The sequence below is a fragment of the Suncus etruscus genome, chromosome 9, assembly GCF_024139225.1.
Source record: "Suncus etruscus isolate mSunEtr1 chromosome 9, mSunEtr1.pri.cur, whole genome shotgun sequence".
NCBI classification, from domain to species: Eukaryota; Metazoa; Chordata; class Mammalia; order Eulipotyphla; family Soricidae; genus Suncus; species Suncus etruscus.
Genome location: NC_064856.1, coordinates 57,500,302 through 57,516,774, shown reverse-complemented (window position 1 = coordinate 57,516,774; position 16,473 = coordinate 57,500,302). Strand labels below are relative to the sequence as shown.

Genomic DNA, 16,473 nt, shown 5'->3' with positions numbered 1-16,473 from the left:
GTCTGCTAGCTGATGCTACAGTGCTTTCACATATGTTCAATGGAGTTCACACTTATTGACTATGGTGTTCAACCTCTAAAATTTTGTGTTTTCCTGGGGGTTCAACCAGCTTTTTTGGTGCTTACACAAAATCTACTACAGTGAGGTAAGACATCACTGTGAAGCAGGCTTATGGCAAATAGCATCAGTGCAGGCTGATGTAGGCTTGTGTGGGACACTGAGATCTAAAAACATATCTTATAAGAAATGTGCTTATAAGATGTCTTATAAGAAATCTTATAAATAACATATAAGAAATGTGCTCTAAGTCCCTGTCCTTATCCTCTGGATCATGTCTACATTCAATTTTACTCCTTTCTGTCCAGGGCCTTTCAGAGTTTGCCTATTTCTCTACTGATGTTTATATTTTTTAATTTAAATAATGTTTTAATTAAACTAAATTTTATACTTTTGGGCTTCTAAAAATGTCTTTCCCTTATAGGATATTTCTTGATCTACTATAGTCAAACTTTGATTTCCAAAATATTCTTCTGAATACCTTCTTTTGCTAGATAGTCTTTTATATAAGTTTTTTAAAATTAAATGTAATTTCCTTCCTCTGATTGTAACCTAAAATGTGTTACTAAGATAACAAGCAGAAATTTTGTAGAGCTAAACACCACCCTATTTAAATTAGATAAAACATTGGGGGGAAGTCCAGAAGTTAATCTTCACAGTATAAAAGTTAAAGTGCTCTTTTAGACTATTTCTGATACCAACATTTCTTTTAATCTGTTTTTATATTATTCTATTCTCTTTCAACAGTAGAGAATGGAGAACATGGTAGAATGAAGAAAAAAACTTAAGGTGGGAAGTGGAAAATATGCAATAACTTCTAAATCTTGGAGTTGATCATAAAGCTTATCTTGAGATTCTAAGCCCAAATCAATACACATGATTTAGTACTGTGATTGAATTATTACTGAGTTGTTCAGCTCTAGCTTGGGTTTTGGTATCAACAGAAAAAAATATACAGCCGAACTATAGTAATAAAAGGTTATTTTAATATCCCCTTGATTCTGTCCTTATAGTTGTTAATCATAGTTATTGATAATAAGTATACTTTTTTTAGGTTCCACCTGATTCTATGATATAGGTCTTATTTGCATTTTACTGATTTCAATGTGTCATCTGTTTAATATTTGATCATCACACGTGATGATAAACTCTGACAGTGACTACATGAAACTTGTCACCACTATTGCACCTGCCTCACACAAACTGAGACAATTGGCAATCTAAGATGAGATTGTCTGACTGTTAATCTATGTTAAACATAGATTAAAAATTAGGACTATGATAATTTCTTTATGGAAATCTAATGAAGAACCTTTTAGGAGTGGGTGAGTGGAATTATTTCAACAATAGCTTTTCTCATTTTTGTTCAATTTGTAGTGATTGCTTTATTTATTGCATCCAACCCTTTAATAATATAAGAAGTGCCATGTACAAAGTGTTTTTATCAGAGATCACAAAACACAAACTATTGCATATGCTTCTCAACAATTAGCTATTATTTGGAGATTACCATGACCCTACCCTCATAATCTAGATGCCTGTGGCATGCCCAGTTTTTCACTTGTGCTTCTGATAAATGTATGTGGTTTTATTACCTCTTAGGTAATTAATTTATTCACTGGAATAGTTCATAGAATTTAGGAAATACGTTTAATTTCTAGATAATTTATTATAAAGTATACTAAAATATGAATTAATAGACACATGAAGAGAATTATAGAGTGAGGTATATGGAATCTATCACACATAATTGGTACTTTGTCTATGACCCTATTTTACCACTCTGCTATGACTTTCTGCAGAGATACCAATCTAACCAAACTCCAGATATGCTAATATATATCAGACATGCTGATATAACTAAGCAATTTTTGGAGTGAGTGTGAACACCCTTTCCCCCTACCTCCTGCTATCTTGTACTTCTGGGAGAACTGGCAGTCATAACCATAAAAGCCAGAGAGTCAGTAATAGTGGTTTAAGCCCTGAATCGTGTGGCTTAATTTGTATGAAAACAACAGCAACAACAACAACAACAACCACAACAGCCCTTCCTTTCCTTCTTCTTTAATTTTCTTTTCTTTTTAAAAATAATTTATTAACTTCATTTAAAAAACTTGCATCACATAGTTGACAATAATAATTTGTTTTCAGATAAGTTAGAGTAAAGCTATTACAAAAGAATATAAAGAAAAAACAAAAAGAAAAAAAGAAAGAAAATTAACAAACAAAAAGAAGTACAATGATTTGGGGCCAGAGTGGTGATGCAAGCCACAAGGCATCTGCCTTGCACATGCTAAGGAGTAACCCCTGAATATCACTGGGTATGGCCCCAAAACTAAAAAAAAAAAAAAAGAAAAGAAGTACAATGACAAGCAAATTTGTGAAAGTTATTGCACATTTGAAAAGGCCATTAAGACATTGCAGAAGGTTTAGGAAGTTCTTACTGCTAGATGACCATTTTGTTTTTTCACTTGTTCCTGAACATTAAATGACCTCAGCAACACATTGGCATCTAAATCAATGTGTTCCTATAGGGATGATAGCATCAAACAAATGAAGTTTTTCAGGAATTTAAAGCACTATTATTGATTCTCTGTCTTTTGTAGTGTATGGTTACTGTTGCCAGGTCTCAGGGAAGTAGGAGAATGTGGGAGGGAGAAGGATAGTGCCACACTCATCTAAAAAAAAAAAAACCAAAAAAACAATAACAAAACCAAAACAAACCCTGGTGATACTAGCCCAAATATTGGCAAACCTAGAGTTTGGTCAGATTGGTGTCTCTGCAGAAAATCATAGAGAAGTGGTGAAGCAGGAGCATAGGCAAAGTGACAATGATGCATGATGGATGCAACAGGTTGGCTTTATCAGGGCAGGGGCTTGGCCCACCCTCTCCTCTGAGTTTGCCAACTTTTATTTGCATGTCTGGTATACCTATGATTTTTCATGGCTTAGCTTACATCTCTTTTGAGTAAAGAGTGAGTCTATAAAGCTGGCCCAGTGTTAACATGGTGACTGTGTTTTTCCTTTTTTATATTACTTTTTATACATATTTTACTTTTATTTTTTAATAATCTTTATTGAGGCCAATGTGAATTACAAATCTCTTACAGTTATATTTATCGTACATAGTGACAGTGAATTAGGGCAAGTCCACCACCAGTGTTGACCTACCTCTGCCACTGTTCCCTGCATGCATCCCATACTTCCACCCTTAGCCCCATGGACTGCTAGTGTAACAGGTCCCTTTTGTGTATAGCTTGTTGTGATTTAGGTCTCTTCATTCTATTGTCGTTTACTTTGGATTGCATATTTAGGTCTGATCATTTTTGATTTCCACTAGGAAAAAAACCTTATCTGGAAACAGATATATTAGGATCAACAATGTCAACTATGTGATACATACTTAAAACTGACACTTGTGAGGTTAGATTCCAAGATGTAGGAGTCACTGATGAGGTCAGAGTCGCTGGTGAGGTCAGATCCCTGGTGAGTAAAGTACTCATATAGAAGCAGCCACCAACCACTTTGGGAAAGTAACTCAGTTTATTGTAGGTGGGAAAAGGATACTTATATTATGAAAGAGTAGGGTGTGGACTCTGTCAGCCAATCAGGTAGGATGTGAGAGGGGCTTAAAATGCAAATGGATAAAGACCTTGATATCAGACCTGAAACCATAAGGTATATAGAACAACACGTAGGTAAAAACACTCCAGGACATTGAAACTAAAGGCATCTTCAAGGAAGAAACAGCATTCTCCAAACAAGTCGAAGCAGAGATACACAGATGGAACTATATTAAGCTGAAAAGCTTCTGCACCTCAAAGGAAATAATGCTTAGGATACAAAAGCCAACCACAGAATGGGAGAAGCTATTCACCCAATACCAATCAGATAAGGGGCTAATATCTAAGATACAAGGTACTGACATAACTTAACAAGAAAACATCTAACCCCATCTAAAATTGGGGAAAAGAAATGAACAATTTCTCAAAGAAGAAATGCAAATGGCCAAAAGGCACATGAAAAAATGTTCCTCATCACTAATCATCAGGGAGATGCAAATCAAAACAACTATGAGGTACCATTTCACACCACAGAGACTGGAACACATCACAAAGAACAAGAATAATCAGTGCTGGCAGGGATGTGGGGAGAAAGGAACTCTCACTCACTCCTGGTGGGAATGCCTCTAGTCCAGCCCTTATGGAAAACAATATGGAGATTCACTAGCATTACGGGGGTAGGGGGTGGGAGGTGGGTAGAGGAAGGGGAAGTGGAATGCATGCTGGGAATAGGGGTGGAGGGACGACAACACAGGTGGTGTTCATTCATTCATTACTCATTCATTACTATGTGCCTTAAATATTACTGTGAAAGATTTGTAATTCACTTTGCTCACCAAAAAAAAAAAAAAAAAAAAAAGATAAAAAAAAATAAACCCTGGAAATTGAGCTCCCAATTGACCCAGCTATACCACTCCTAGGGATATACCCTAGGAACACAAAAATCCAACACAAAAATCCCTTCCTTACACCTATATTCATCACAACGCTTTTTACAATAACCAGACTCTGGAAGCAACCAAGATGCCCTTCAACAGATGAATGGCTAAAAAATCTGTGGTACATATACACAATAAAATATTATGCAGCCATCAGGAGAGATGAAGTCATGAAATTTTCTTATACATGTATGTACATAGAATCTATTATGCTGAGTGAGGGGGAGAGAGAGACACACACACAGAATAGTCTAACTCATCTATGGGTTTTAAGAAATTTAAGAAAAATTAAAGACATTGAAATAATTCCCAGAGATGAGGGCCAGAAGGACTGGCTCACCACAAAGTGTGGTGAGTGCAGTTAAAGAAATAACTATGCTGAGAACTATCATAACAATGTCAGTGAGTGAGGGATGTAGAAAGCCTGTCTCAAATACAGGCGAAGGTGGGGAGGGAAGAGATGGGGGCATTGGTGATGGGAAGATTGCACGGGTGAAGGGGGGTGTTCTTGATATGACTGAAATCCAACTACAATTATGTTTGTAATCACGGTGTTTAAATAAATTATAAAAAAAAAACCAACATGATGTGTTTCTGTGTTTAGGGAAGACAGGGTAAGGGGATTAGGGAAAGCAGGGTGTGTGCTCTGGGTCTTAGAACAGGGTATGCGCTTAAGGTGATTACTACACATACTCTTTTTTTTATTAATTAATAATTTTTATTTTGACCAAAGCAGATAACAAAACAGTAGTATTTTAGATATACACATACTCTTTTAATAAAGTAAATAGAAAGGTATAAACAAAGATCCCATTTTCTCTAATTATGCTGTTATCCCAAATTCTTCACATATTCACAAACTAGAAATGCTGTTTCTTTCTTTTTCTTTCTTTCTTTCTTCTTTCTTTCTTTCTTTCTTTCTTTCTTTCTTTCTTTCTTTCTTTCTCTTTCTTTCTTCTTTCTTTTCTTTCTTTCTTTCTTTCTTTCTTTCTTTCTTTCTTTCTTTTCTTCTTTTCTTTCTTTTCCTTCTTTTCTTTCTTCTTCTTTTTCTTTCTTTCTTCTTTCTTTTTCTTTCTTTTTTCTTTTTTCTCCTTTCTTTCTTTCTTGCTTTCTTTCTTTCTTTCTTCTTTCTTTCTTTCTTTCTTTTTTCTTTCTTCTTTCTTTCTTTCTTTCTTTCTTTCTTCTTTCTTTCTTTCTTCTTTCTTCTTCTTTCTTTCTTTCCTTTCTTTTCTTTCTTTTTCTTCTTCTTTTTTTCTTCTTTCTTCTTTCTTTCTTTTCTTTCTTTCTTTCTTTCTTTTCTTTTCTTTCTTTCTTTTCTTTTTCTCTCTTCCTTTTTTTTTCTTTTCTTTCTTTCTTTCTTTCTTTGTTTTTCTTTTCCTTCTCTTTCTTCTTTCTTTCTTTTTCTTTCTTTCTTTTTCTTTCTTTCTTTCTTTCTTTCTTTCTTTCTTTCTCTTTCTTTTCTTCTTTCATTTCTTTCTTTCCTTCTTATTCTTTCTTTCTTTCTTTCTTATTTCTCTCTTTCTTTCTTTTTTGCTCTTTCTTTCTCTTTCTTTCTTTCTTTCTTTTCTTTCTTTCTTCTTTTTCTATCTTTCTTTCTCTTTGTTTCTTCCTTCCTTTCTTTCTTCCTTTTCTTTCCTTTCTTTTTTTTCTTTCTTTTTTTTTTTACCTCTAGCTGTGCTCAGAGTGTACTCCTCCTGACTCTGTGTTCATAGATAACACCTGCTGGGTTCAGAAAATTGTATGTGGTTCTGGGAACTAAACAGAGATTATCCACATGCAAGGCAAGTGCTGTACTCTCTGGCATATACTGGTAGCTCTGAAGCCTCCTTTTTTGTGTTCTTATGGAAGACACATTCCATATGCATGGTTGATGAACTCACTGGTCAACAGCAAATGAACCAATCACTAGCCCACTCCTTTTAGCAGAAAAGTAGTATGGCTAGTACTATCAGTATATGGTTGATTCTCTGGGCTTACATACTTTCTAAAAATTATTTTTGTTTTTAAAAAGGACATCTTTGGGGCCAGAGCGATAGCTCTGAGGTAAGGAGTTTGCCTTGCACACAGCCAACAGAGGACAGACCCTGGTTTGAATCCCGGCATCCCATATGATCTCCCAAGCCTGCCAGGAGCGACTTTTGAGGGCAGAGCCAGGAGTAAACCCTGAGCACTGTCGGGTGTGACCCCTCACCCCCAATAAAAGGACATCTTTATCACTATTCAAAGCATTAGTAATTTAAAGACTGATAGAAGTAGTGATCCAGAACTGTAGATGAATATATATATAAATTTATATATATATAAATGCATATAATAAAGTTTGGTGATGTGAACGATCAAATATATGCTTTCTTATTAACCTTACCACATATGTAGGAATCTTCAAACTCTATATCATAGTATTTTAAATCTAGGTCACTACGTTTGGTTCATGATTTAAAGGATATACTACTCAAGTTGAAATTATGACAGAGGTTGAAATTTAATATTTGTGAATAAAATATTTCCACCTTCACCAGAAAACTGATATTTTTTAGAACTTGAAATATATTAACGATGATGTATCTCTAAGTGTAGCCAACAGTCTTGTTGAATCTGGGATTTGAGGGCTTCTCCAAGTAGAAGTAAAAGATAAATAAAAGGACCCAGGTTTTATTTATTTCATCTGACTTTTGGATAAAGTAAAGCCTGAAAATTCCTTCATTCTCATATTTTGATGGGACTGAGACAATTATATTAATAGTTTAGGTCAGTATTGATTGTAATCTGAAAAACTTTGTTCTTATACAACCTTATGAGTTTAATAACATTTAATTTTGATAAATAATGGAATTTGAGGAGTTTGTCTATGCTCTCACAATAGAGGTAAGGTGTCTGCCTTGCAAGCGCTAGCCAAGGAAAGATGGCGCCCGTGGTTCAATCCCCCAGCATCTCATATGGTTCCCCCAAGCCAGGGGCAATTTCTGAGCGCTTAGCCAGGAGTAACCCCTTAGCATCAAACGGGTGTGGCCTAACCCCCCCAAATAAAATAAAAATGTAATATAAGATAACCAGAAAGACTTTCTATCCATTAAATTTTAGTGATTATTCCTAGAAATTATATAAAACTTTTGGCGATAATATCCAGAATTTCCACAAAGTAACTACTGTCCATTTGTTTTACTGAGTGTCTAGTCATTGAAGAAAATATTTACTATATGTATTTACGTCTTCCTTATAGTTTATCTTTTCTTTCCTTCCTCACTCTCCTATTTGCTAACATTGACTGAGTATTATTTTATTAATGGGATAGTCCTGATAGAATTTAATCTTGAGTAAAGAGGTGTTTATTTTATATTGAAAAAATAAGATTGTTTTTCAAAGAGTGTTCTGTTGAATGGTTTTAAGTGTACATTGGAAAAGCTATTTGAATTGTGTTTAATTTCTCCAGAGAAGGGTTCTCCCAGAGCAAACAATTGAATGCTATTTAATACAGTGTATTGCATCACTGGTTTGTACTTAGGGAATAGGTTTTCTTTAACTAAAGTGTGAAAATATCTGATTAAATGGGATAAAAACTAGTTAACAATAACAACTGAGGAGGCTACTTATGCACCAGTTAATGAACTTATCATTTATATTTTTTACAGAGAATCAGAGATGACTTTCAAATAATAATTCAGCACTCAGGTAAGTATGTCACACACTTTGGATTTCATATTCACATAAAAGTGTGAGAAATATATAAATGTAAGGGTTTTTTTTTAGTACTAATCATTTGCCGATTGAGATTTATAGATGTAGTAGTCATTGGATATAAAAGTAGTTAGGAAGAAAGATGAAACTCAGGAAAGGGAATGGTTTACTCTGGGTCATAAAGTTTACAGTGAATCTGGATAATATACTATTGAATTATGGCAGTATTATGTTAAAGAAAAATGCAACATTTAGAAAAGACTAAAATTATCACTCATGATCAGCAACTTGAGTTTATACTATAGTATATTGTTCTCCTGAATTTGGAATAGAATATATATTTTTATTCAAATTTATTTCCCCCTTACTATAAAATATTTTGTGTCTTAGAAAGGGTACTTATATCCATTTCCTTGAAAAGTTTATTCATAAATTTTGATAGTCAAAATAAGATGATTAAAGTTACTGTAGATATTGGCAACATGATCATATCACTATGACCAATAGTTAATCAACCATGGCTTTTATACTCTCTAATGCCTTAATTTTCTCATCTGAAGCAAAAATGCCCGTCTTTTCCTTGCTTATTTTCCTGGTTTTCTCAATTTAGAATGAAATACTGTTGTTTTTCGAAGCATTATACAAGGTCTATAATGCCTCCATTCTTGTGTTAAGGCTCTTCAAATGCCTTTGATTTGAGCAAGTCACCCTTCCTTCATAGACATTTTTCCTTCTACATATGCTGCTATTACCAAGACCTTCCTATGGTTATGGTTGCTCTATCTTCCCTTCCACATTGAAATCATTTTCTTATGTTAAAATTAATAAAGCACTAGTTATGACTGACTTCTATGAAAAGCTAGATTATTGATAAAAGGAGACTCTAAAAGTCTGGAAGGCAGGATGATATTACCTTGGTAGATCTATGAGGGATAAGATAAAGTAGAAGGTTAAAAAGATCTTGTGGGAAGAGAGCATTCTAGAATATGAGCATTTGGGGAATATGTGTAAAGGGCAGTTTTACTTGTGTAAAGGTACAGAGTGTCACTGTCCAGAGGAATTCAAGATGCTGACAAGGGCCTGACAGTAAGTAGGATGCTAGTCATAGAAAAGAATTTTCCTGGTTGATTTGGTAGGAGAAAAGTGGGGAAACATGAGTCTTTATGCCTAGAAAGGAAAGTGTGGAAAGAGCAATTAGACTGGGAAGAAAATGATCAGCTGTGTTGAGACAAGCTGACCTCAAAGGACTGCTTCCTCACTATGTCCTTCCTCACTATGTCAGTTTTGTTTTTGTTTGGCCACACCAGTGATGCTCAGATCTTACTTCTGGATCTATACTAAGAGATCACTCCTGGTTGGGCTTGGGGGACCATATAGGGTTTCAAGGATGGAACCCAGTTTGGCCTTGTGCAAGACAAGCAAGCTATCTGCTGTATTACTATTATTATTTTTTTTATCCAATATATCACCCTCTTTGAGCTTGACCATCATCTGAATAGACTGGGGGCCTTGCATCTGAAGGTTTCCAAGAACAAACCAGAAGAGTTCCCAAGTCAGAGCCAGAAAGAAAAGGATGTTCATTTTTATTTCCTGGTTCTAACTAAGGGAAACCTAAGTCACTACAAAACAGAGGCTTGTCTTGCAGGTTGTAACAGATTTAGGACTAGCTCTTTCCACTCTTCCAAAGGGCCCCATATATAAGAACTACATTAATTTTGAAACTCTTCATTTATCATACTTATCTTTTCCTCACACACTATTCCCTCAGTACAGAAGTTGTATATTCTAATTTTAATATTTATTCTACCAGTTTTAAAATGAATTTATATAAGAATTATACATTTATACAATGCTTTAGAATCTACCATGTCATTATGTTCTTTACATAGAAATGAGAATGCAAAAAAGAACGTAATTTTTATATTCCTAAATCTACAATACAGAGGGATAGTTGAGAAGTATAAATCTTAAACAAATAGCTATTATTTTATTTTGTGATCATCATTAGGCAAAAACCAAGATTTTAGCAATCAGAAGAACTGATTTTCACTAAGGATAAAAATTTATAGTATTAGGGGCCGGAGAGATAGCATGGAGGTAGGGCATTTGCTTTGCATGCAGGAGGATGGTAGTTCGAATCCCAGCATCCCATATGCTCCCCCGAGCCTGCCAGTAGTGATTTCTGAGCATAGAGCCAGGAGTAACTCCTGAGCACTGTTGGGTGTGACCCCCTCCCCAAATCTATAGTATCAGTTAGAAACACTTACCAAATAAGTATGTTGGAAGCAATTTATTAATGTACATATGAGATTATTTTATATTTTAAATAATTTTGAAGCTCTAACCTTATTTTATTTGTCTTTTTTAGGGGGGTACACAAACAGGCAATTAGGGGCTACTCCTGGCTTTCTGCTTGAATGTTATCCTGGATGAAATCAGGAGATCATGTGGATTTAGGGACTGAATCTGCATCTCCTGCATGCCAATTATGTTCTCAGTCCTTTGAGTTCTGTCCCTGGGCTACAGGACTCAACTATTCTGAATGTTTATAATATATCTTTTATGTATATCATGTTTTACAGAAAAATGAATGCATTTTAAACTTTGGAATTTATAATAATTATCTAAAGATTAGATGGTAGGTATTTTGTTTGGAAATTTTATTTGAAAAGTCACACAATTAAAAATAACAGTGCTATCAATTACAGTGTATTCAATAATTGTTTGCTTTGCTTTAAAAATAGATTTAGCTTCAGCCTAATAAAACAATTTTTAAGAAATATCTGCTTTTCTGTATTTTAAAAACATGATTTGTTTGTTAAAATTTCTCATCTCTTCATTTAATTTAAAAAATACTTAATTCCAATATATTGAACTCAAAATGCTACTTGAAGGTTTGTCAAAATGAACTTATTCTTACATATTATACTAAGGACTTTAGACACCAACTCTTAGTTGTGATTTCATAAATTCTATATATTAATAATAAAATGATATATGTCCCATTGCTGAGATGAAAAGGCTAAACCACAGTTCCGCGGTTGAATTCATTCTCCTGGGCTTTTCTACTTTTCCTGAACTTCAAGAGCAACTCTTTGGAATTTTCCTGGTTGTTTACTTGGTGACTTTGATAGGAAATTCCATCATTATAGGTGCCATCTCTCTGGAACAGAGCCTTCATGTACCCATGTACTTATTTCTCCTGAACTTGTCTGTATTGGAAGTGAGTTTCAGCGCAGCTATTATGCCTGAAATGCTGGTGGTCCTCTCCACAAAGAATACTGTGATTACTTTTGCAGGTTGTTTTGCTCAGATGTATTTCATTGTTTTTCTTGGTGGGACTGAATGTTTTCTCCTGGGGGCAATGGCTTATGACCGATATGCTGCAATCTGCCATCCACTGAACTATCCAGTGATAATGAACAAAAGCGTTTTCATAAAGTTATTAATTTTCTCATGGGTCTCAGGAATCTTGGTGGGTACTATGCAGACCAACTGGGTATTTAGTTTTCCCTTTTGTGGCCCTAATGAGATTAATCATCTCTTTTGTGAGACACCCCCAGTGCTAGAGCTTGTATGTGCAGACACAAGTTTTTATGAAATGTATGAATTCACAGGCACAATTTTAATTGTTATGGTTCCTTTCTTGCTAATCTTCTTATCTTACACCAAAATTCTCTTTGCCATCCTGAAGATGCCATCAAACACTGGGAGGCAAAAGGCTTTTATCACCTGTGCCTCTCATCTAACTTCTGTGACGCTCTTCTTTGGCACAGCGAGTTTGACTTATATACAACCCAAGTCTGGTTATTCCCCAGAAACCAAGAAAATGTTGTCATTGGCTTACTCACTTCTGACACCTTTGTTGAATCCATTGATTTACAGCTTGCGAAATAGTGAAATGAAAAGAGCTTTAATCAAATTGTGGAGAAGAAAAATAGATTTACACTCTTTTTGACTAAATTTGCCTGATTGAAGTCTACTTAAAATTTAATAAAAGGTCAAAATTACACTTCCTAGAAAATTTATAGAAAATTTACTTCGTTGAGTTTTCTAAGTTCAATAATAACTTTTAAATATATTAGTTTTAAGTCATTTGTTGTAATTATTTTTTGAAGATACATGATTTTTAATATGTAATATAAGTTTATCCATTTCTCTGATATGATCCCTGGTCAATAAACATTAGTTTGATAATTACAAATATAGCTTTAATAAATACCTATTTTCATGGATACTGATGATTTTTTCCTCTGTGTTAGATTTCTCAGTGGGGTCCTGATGGAACAAAGAATATTTGTGCCTATAAAATTCAATGGTTTTTGCAGAACTATTTTTCATAATTACTGTAAGTTCAAAAGAACTTACAGACCTAGGTCTGTCCTAGATCAGCAGTGTGCAAGGCAGATGCCTTACCACTGTACCACCCACTCCAGCCCTTCTTCCTTCCACTTTTAAATAACTACATCTTGCTAGTTTTTCAGACCTCTAAAAATGTTGTTTCCTTAAAGCATACATCCTTTGGTCCTGTGTTTCTATTTTGTTTCAGATATCATAATCTTAGTACCTGTTGTTTTAAATACATTTAATTATTTATAATAACTATTATTATTATTATCATTTTGCATCAAATGGATGTCCTTCTTTTGTGATATCTTGCATCCTGTAGTTAACAAGCAGAAAATGTGATAACAAGTAAGGCAATACAACAAACTTAGTTGGACAATTTATAAGTCTAATAATTCAGAAGTTAATATTCACAGCATACCTTGTGATGTTCATAGGTAGACTGGTAAAGTTCTAAAGAACTTACAGAACTATCTAAAAGCACGTGGTAGATGTTAAGAGAAGAACAGCTGAGATTTTTATTCGTGGAATGAAAATTCTTTCAGTGAATATATAAAAATTACACATATTTTTGGGAGAACAAACTATATTTTATAGTTTTATACCTTTTTTTTTTTTGGTTTTTGGTTTTTGGGTCACACCGGGTGCTGCTCAGGGGTTACTCCTGGCTATGCACTCAGAAATCGGTCCTGTCTTGGGGGCCATATGGGACTCCAGGGGATTGAACCGTGATCTATCCTAGGTCAGCAGCATGCAAGGAAAATGCCCTACCACTGCGCCACTGCTCCAGCTCCTCATACCACTTATTTTTTTAAGCAGTAGCATATACTTGTGGTTTTTAACATATTCACATAATAATGAACAGAGAGCTATGTGGAATTTTCTCTGACTTCTTGATTGGCATGATGAACTCTAACTCTAACAGGTTTTACTGGTTTTAGAGAACTTTGTCATAGTCCTCTTTATAGGCCCCATGAGCCCCCAGGAAACTTATTATGACAAATATAGAATAATTAATTTTGAAATCTTAAAATAATAATTTTTAATAATGAATTAATCTTGCCCATATTTTTCATGGTTCCTGTATCACATCATGAAGAGCAAGAACTTTCCCTGAATAAGTTATGTCTTGTCACAATTGGAACATGTACTGCTTATTTTCTATTTTAATGTTTCTATCTTAAAGATGATAGAATATTCTTTTTTGAGATGTATAATATGATGTTCTGGGGTATTAATAAAAATGTTTAGCTTAGCTCGATTTTTATTCAATTGGGAAAATCTATTTTAATTACCATGGCCTCTATCAAAAAATGGGTAGTGAAAGAGCTGAGCAATATTACAGAGGATAGTGCACATACCTTGTACACGGCTGATGTAGGTTTGATCCCTGGCATCCCATATGGTAACCCAAGCACCATCAGGCATGATCCCTGACAATAGAACCAGGAGTTAGTCCTGAGAACAGCTGGGTGTGGATCCAAAACAGAAGCAACAACAACAACAACAGCAAAAGTGAGTAATGGGATGCAATTAATTGGAATTCATAAAATAACTTTGGTCATCACATCTGGGAAACCTGGTCAAGTAACATTTGAATGTAATATAGGCTTCTATATAGAAAGCATTAGTCTGGAATTTGGAAATTATTTCACTAGATTCTGTCCCTTGATGTTCTAAAATCTCCTCATAGGTCTGAGGGACCTATTAAATAAATCCATTTAGAAAAATATTAGAGATAATGATGTCTGAGAATCTAAACCCCAAAATTCATCCAGGTTTTGGTTTTTTGTTTAATATCCATTTATTCAAGACATTATTGTTTGGGCTGGCTGTTGATGGATTATGCCTTGGGAATTCATTTTAGTAGAACACTGGGAATAAGAGAACAAGTTAAATTACCTCCTACATATTTGTCTCCTGGGGAGGAACAGAAAATATTCAAGGATGCTTGCACAGATAATAATTTCAGAGGCATAGTGATGCTCTATTGGGATCTAAGTTCAAGAAAATCAACCAGTATAGAAGGATCCTGTTAATGATTCTCTTTTAATTAGCAGCAATTCTGGTGGTAGCAAGTTAAACACATGGCATTAGAAGGACTGATCTTAAAATCATACTTTTTTTTTGAGGTTGGATATGATATCAGGACTTCTAATCATGATGCAGATGGAAAAAACAGGACTTAAAAATGTAAATATGTAATATCTTTTAGTATTAAAGTATTTCAGTAGACTTCTTTTGTATTTGAGTTGGAAGAGTCTTTTGCATTATTTGACTTCTGCCTCTATTTCCAATGATTTCAGGCTACATCTACCTATACACTCACTCTTACAATCTTATGTGTAAAGGCTAATTTCAGTTTTATAAAATCATACTGTTCTGACAAGGAATTATCAAACCATTCTTTTATCTTCACTTATATATCTCTAAGTTTACTTTTATCCCACTCTCTGCTCCCCTTTTTTTGCCATACCTGTTAATCTTCTCAGTAGTGCTCAGGGGACCACGTTGTGCTAAAGATTAAAGCTAGGCTTTCTGAATACAAAGCATGCCTTTCAAAGCTATTTCCCAGTCTTCCTTCCACTATTTTGTTTGTCTGTTTTTTGTTTTTGAGCCACACTCGGTGCCGCTCAGGGGTTAGTTACTCCTGGCTTATGCGCTCAGAAATTGCTCCTGGCTTGGGGGACCATATGGGATACCTGGGGATCGAACAGTGGTCTGTCCTAGGTCAGCGGCATGCAAGGCAAATGCCCTACCGCTGCATTACCAGCTCCAGCCCTTCTTCCTTGCATTTTTAAATAAACGACATCTTGCTAGTTTTTCAGACCTGTAAAAATGTTGTTTCCTTAAAGCATACATTCTTTGGTCCAGTGTTTCTATTTTGTTTCAGACATCATATACTTAGTACCCTTTGCTTTATTTATTTTTAATTATTTATAATAACTATTATTATTATTATCATTTTGCATCAAATGGATGTCCTTCTTTTGTGGTATCTTGCACCCTGTAGTTAACAAGCAGAAAATGTGATTACACGTGAGGCAATACAATAGACTTAGTTGGACAATTTATAAGTCAAATAATTCAGAAGTTAATATTCACAGCATACCTTGCGATGTTCATAGGTAGACTGGCAAGGTTAGAAAGCTTCCATCTGGATACTCTGACACAACCTTTGGAGAAATTTTTTGTTTTGTGTTTAGACCACACCCAGAAATCCTTAGGGGATTCTCCTCAGAATTCAGGAAGCATTTCTGGCAGTGCTAGGAACACCATACTCCCACAACCTGTGATTTATTTTCAGTTCCTCTTCTGAGGATCTCTTCTGATAAAATCTCTAACCACAAATACCATAGATTAGGATGAACTGGGTGGAACTTGAGAGAATAAAGATGGCAGAGGACTTGTCTGCAACCTAGATCCCCCTTTTTTTTTAATTTGTAGAAAACAAGTAGTATATGACATGGTAGATGTAATAAAGTGCTAATTATTTGAAATATGTGTGTGCATTAAGTTATGTTAAAACTATACAACACAGTATTTTTTACCAATTATTTCTCATTAAAATAAAATTTCATTATATTCATTCCAATTATACATCAATAATGATAGGGAAGAAATGGACATTAAGAAAACAACCCCATTTTTTGATGGGGTTAGTTGTTTTTTTCTTGTATAGTTCTGTCAGTACCTTGTAAATTTTGGATATTAGCCCTTTATCTGATGAGTATTGCGGTTCCATCTCCTGGTGTCCCATATGGTCCCCCCAAGCCAGGGGCGATTTCTGAGCGCATAGCCAGGAGTAACCCCTGAGCGTCAAACAGGTGTGGCCCCCCCAGAATGTTTAGGGACTAATCCTGCCACACTGCCCTGGGGTCACTCCCAAAGGT

General features: G+C 34.8%; 1 protein-coding gene across 1 annotated transcript; it reads left to right on the top strand.

Annotated features, from left to right (window-relative positions):
• Positions 1-11,246: 11,246 nt before the first annotated feature.
• LOC126018947 (olfactory receptor 10A3-like) lies at positions 11,247-12,191 on the top strand. Its single transcript, XM_049781067.1, has one exon. It carries the CDS (start codon positions 11,247-11,249, stop codon positions 12,189-12,191), a length of 945 nt encoding a protein of 314 aa, XP_049637024.1.
• The last annotated feature ends 4,282 nt before the right edge of the window (positions 12,192-16,473 follow it).

Bases quoted from the DNA above. Each gene is read 5' to 3' on its own strand.
- LOC126018947 (XM_049781067.1), top strand. From the start codon at position 11,247: ATGAAAAGGCTAAACCACAGTTCCGCGGTTGAATTCATTCTCCTGGGC.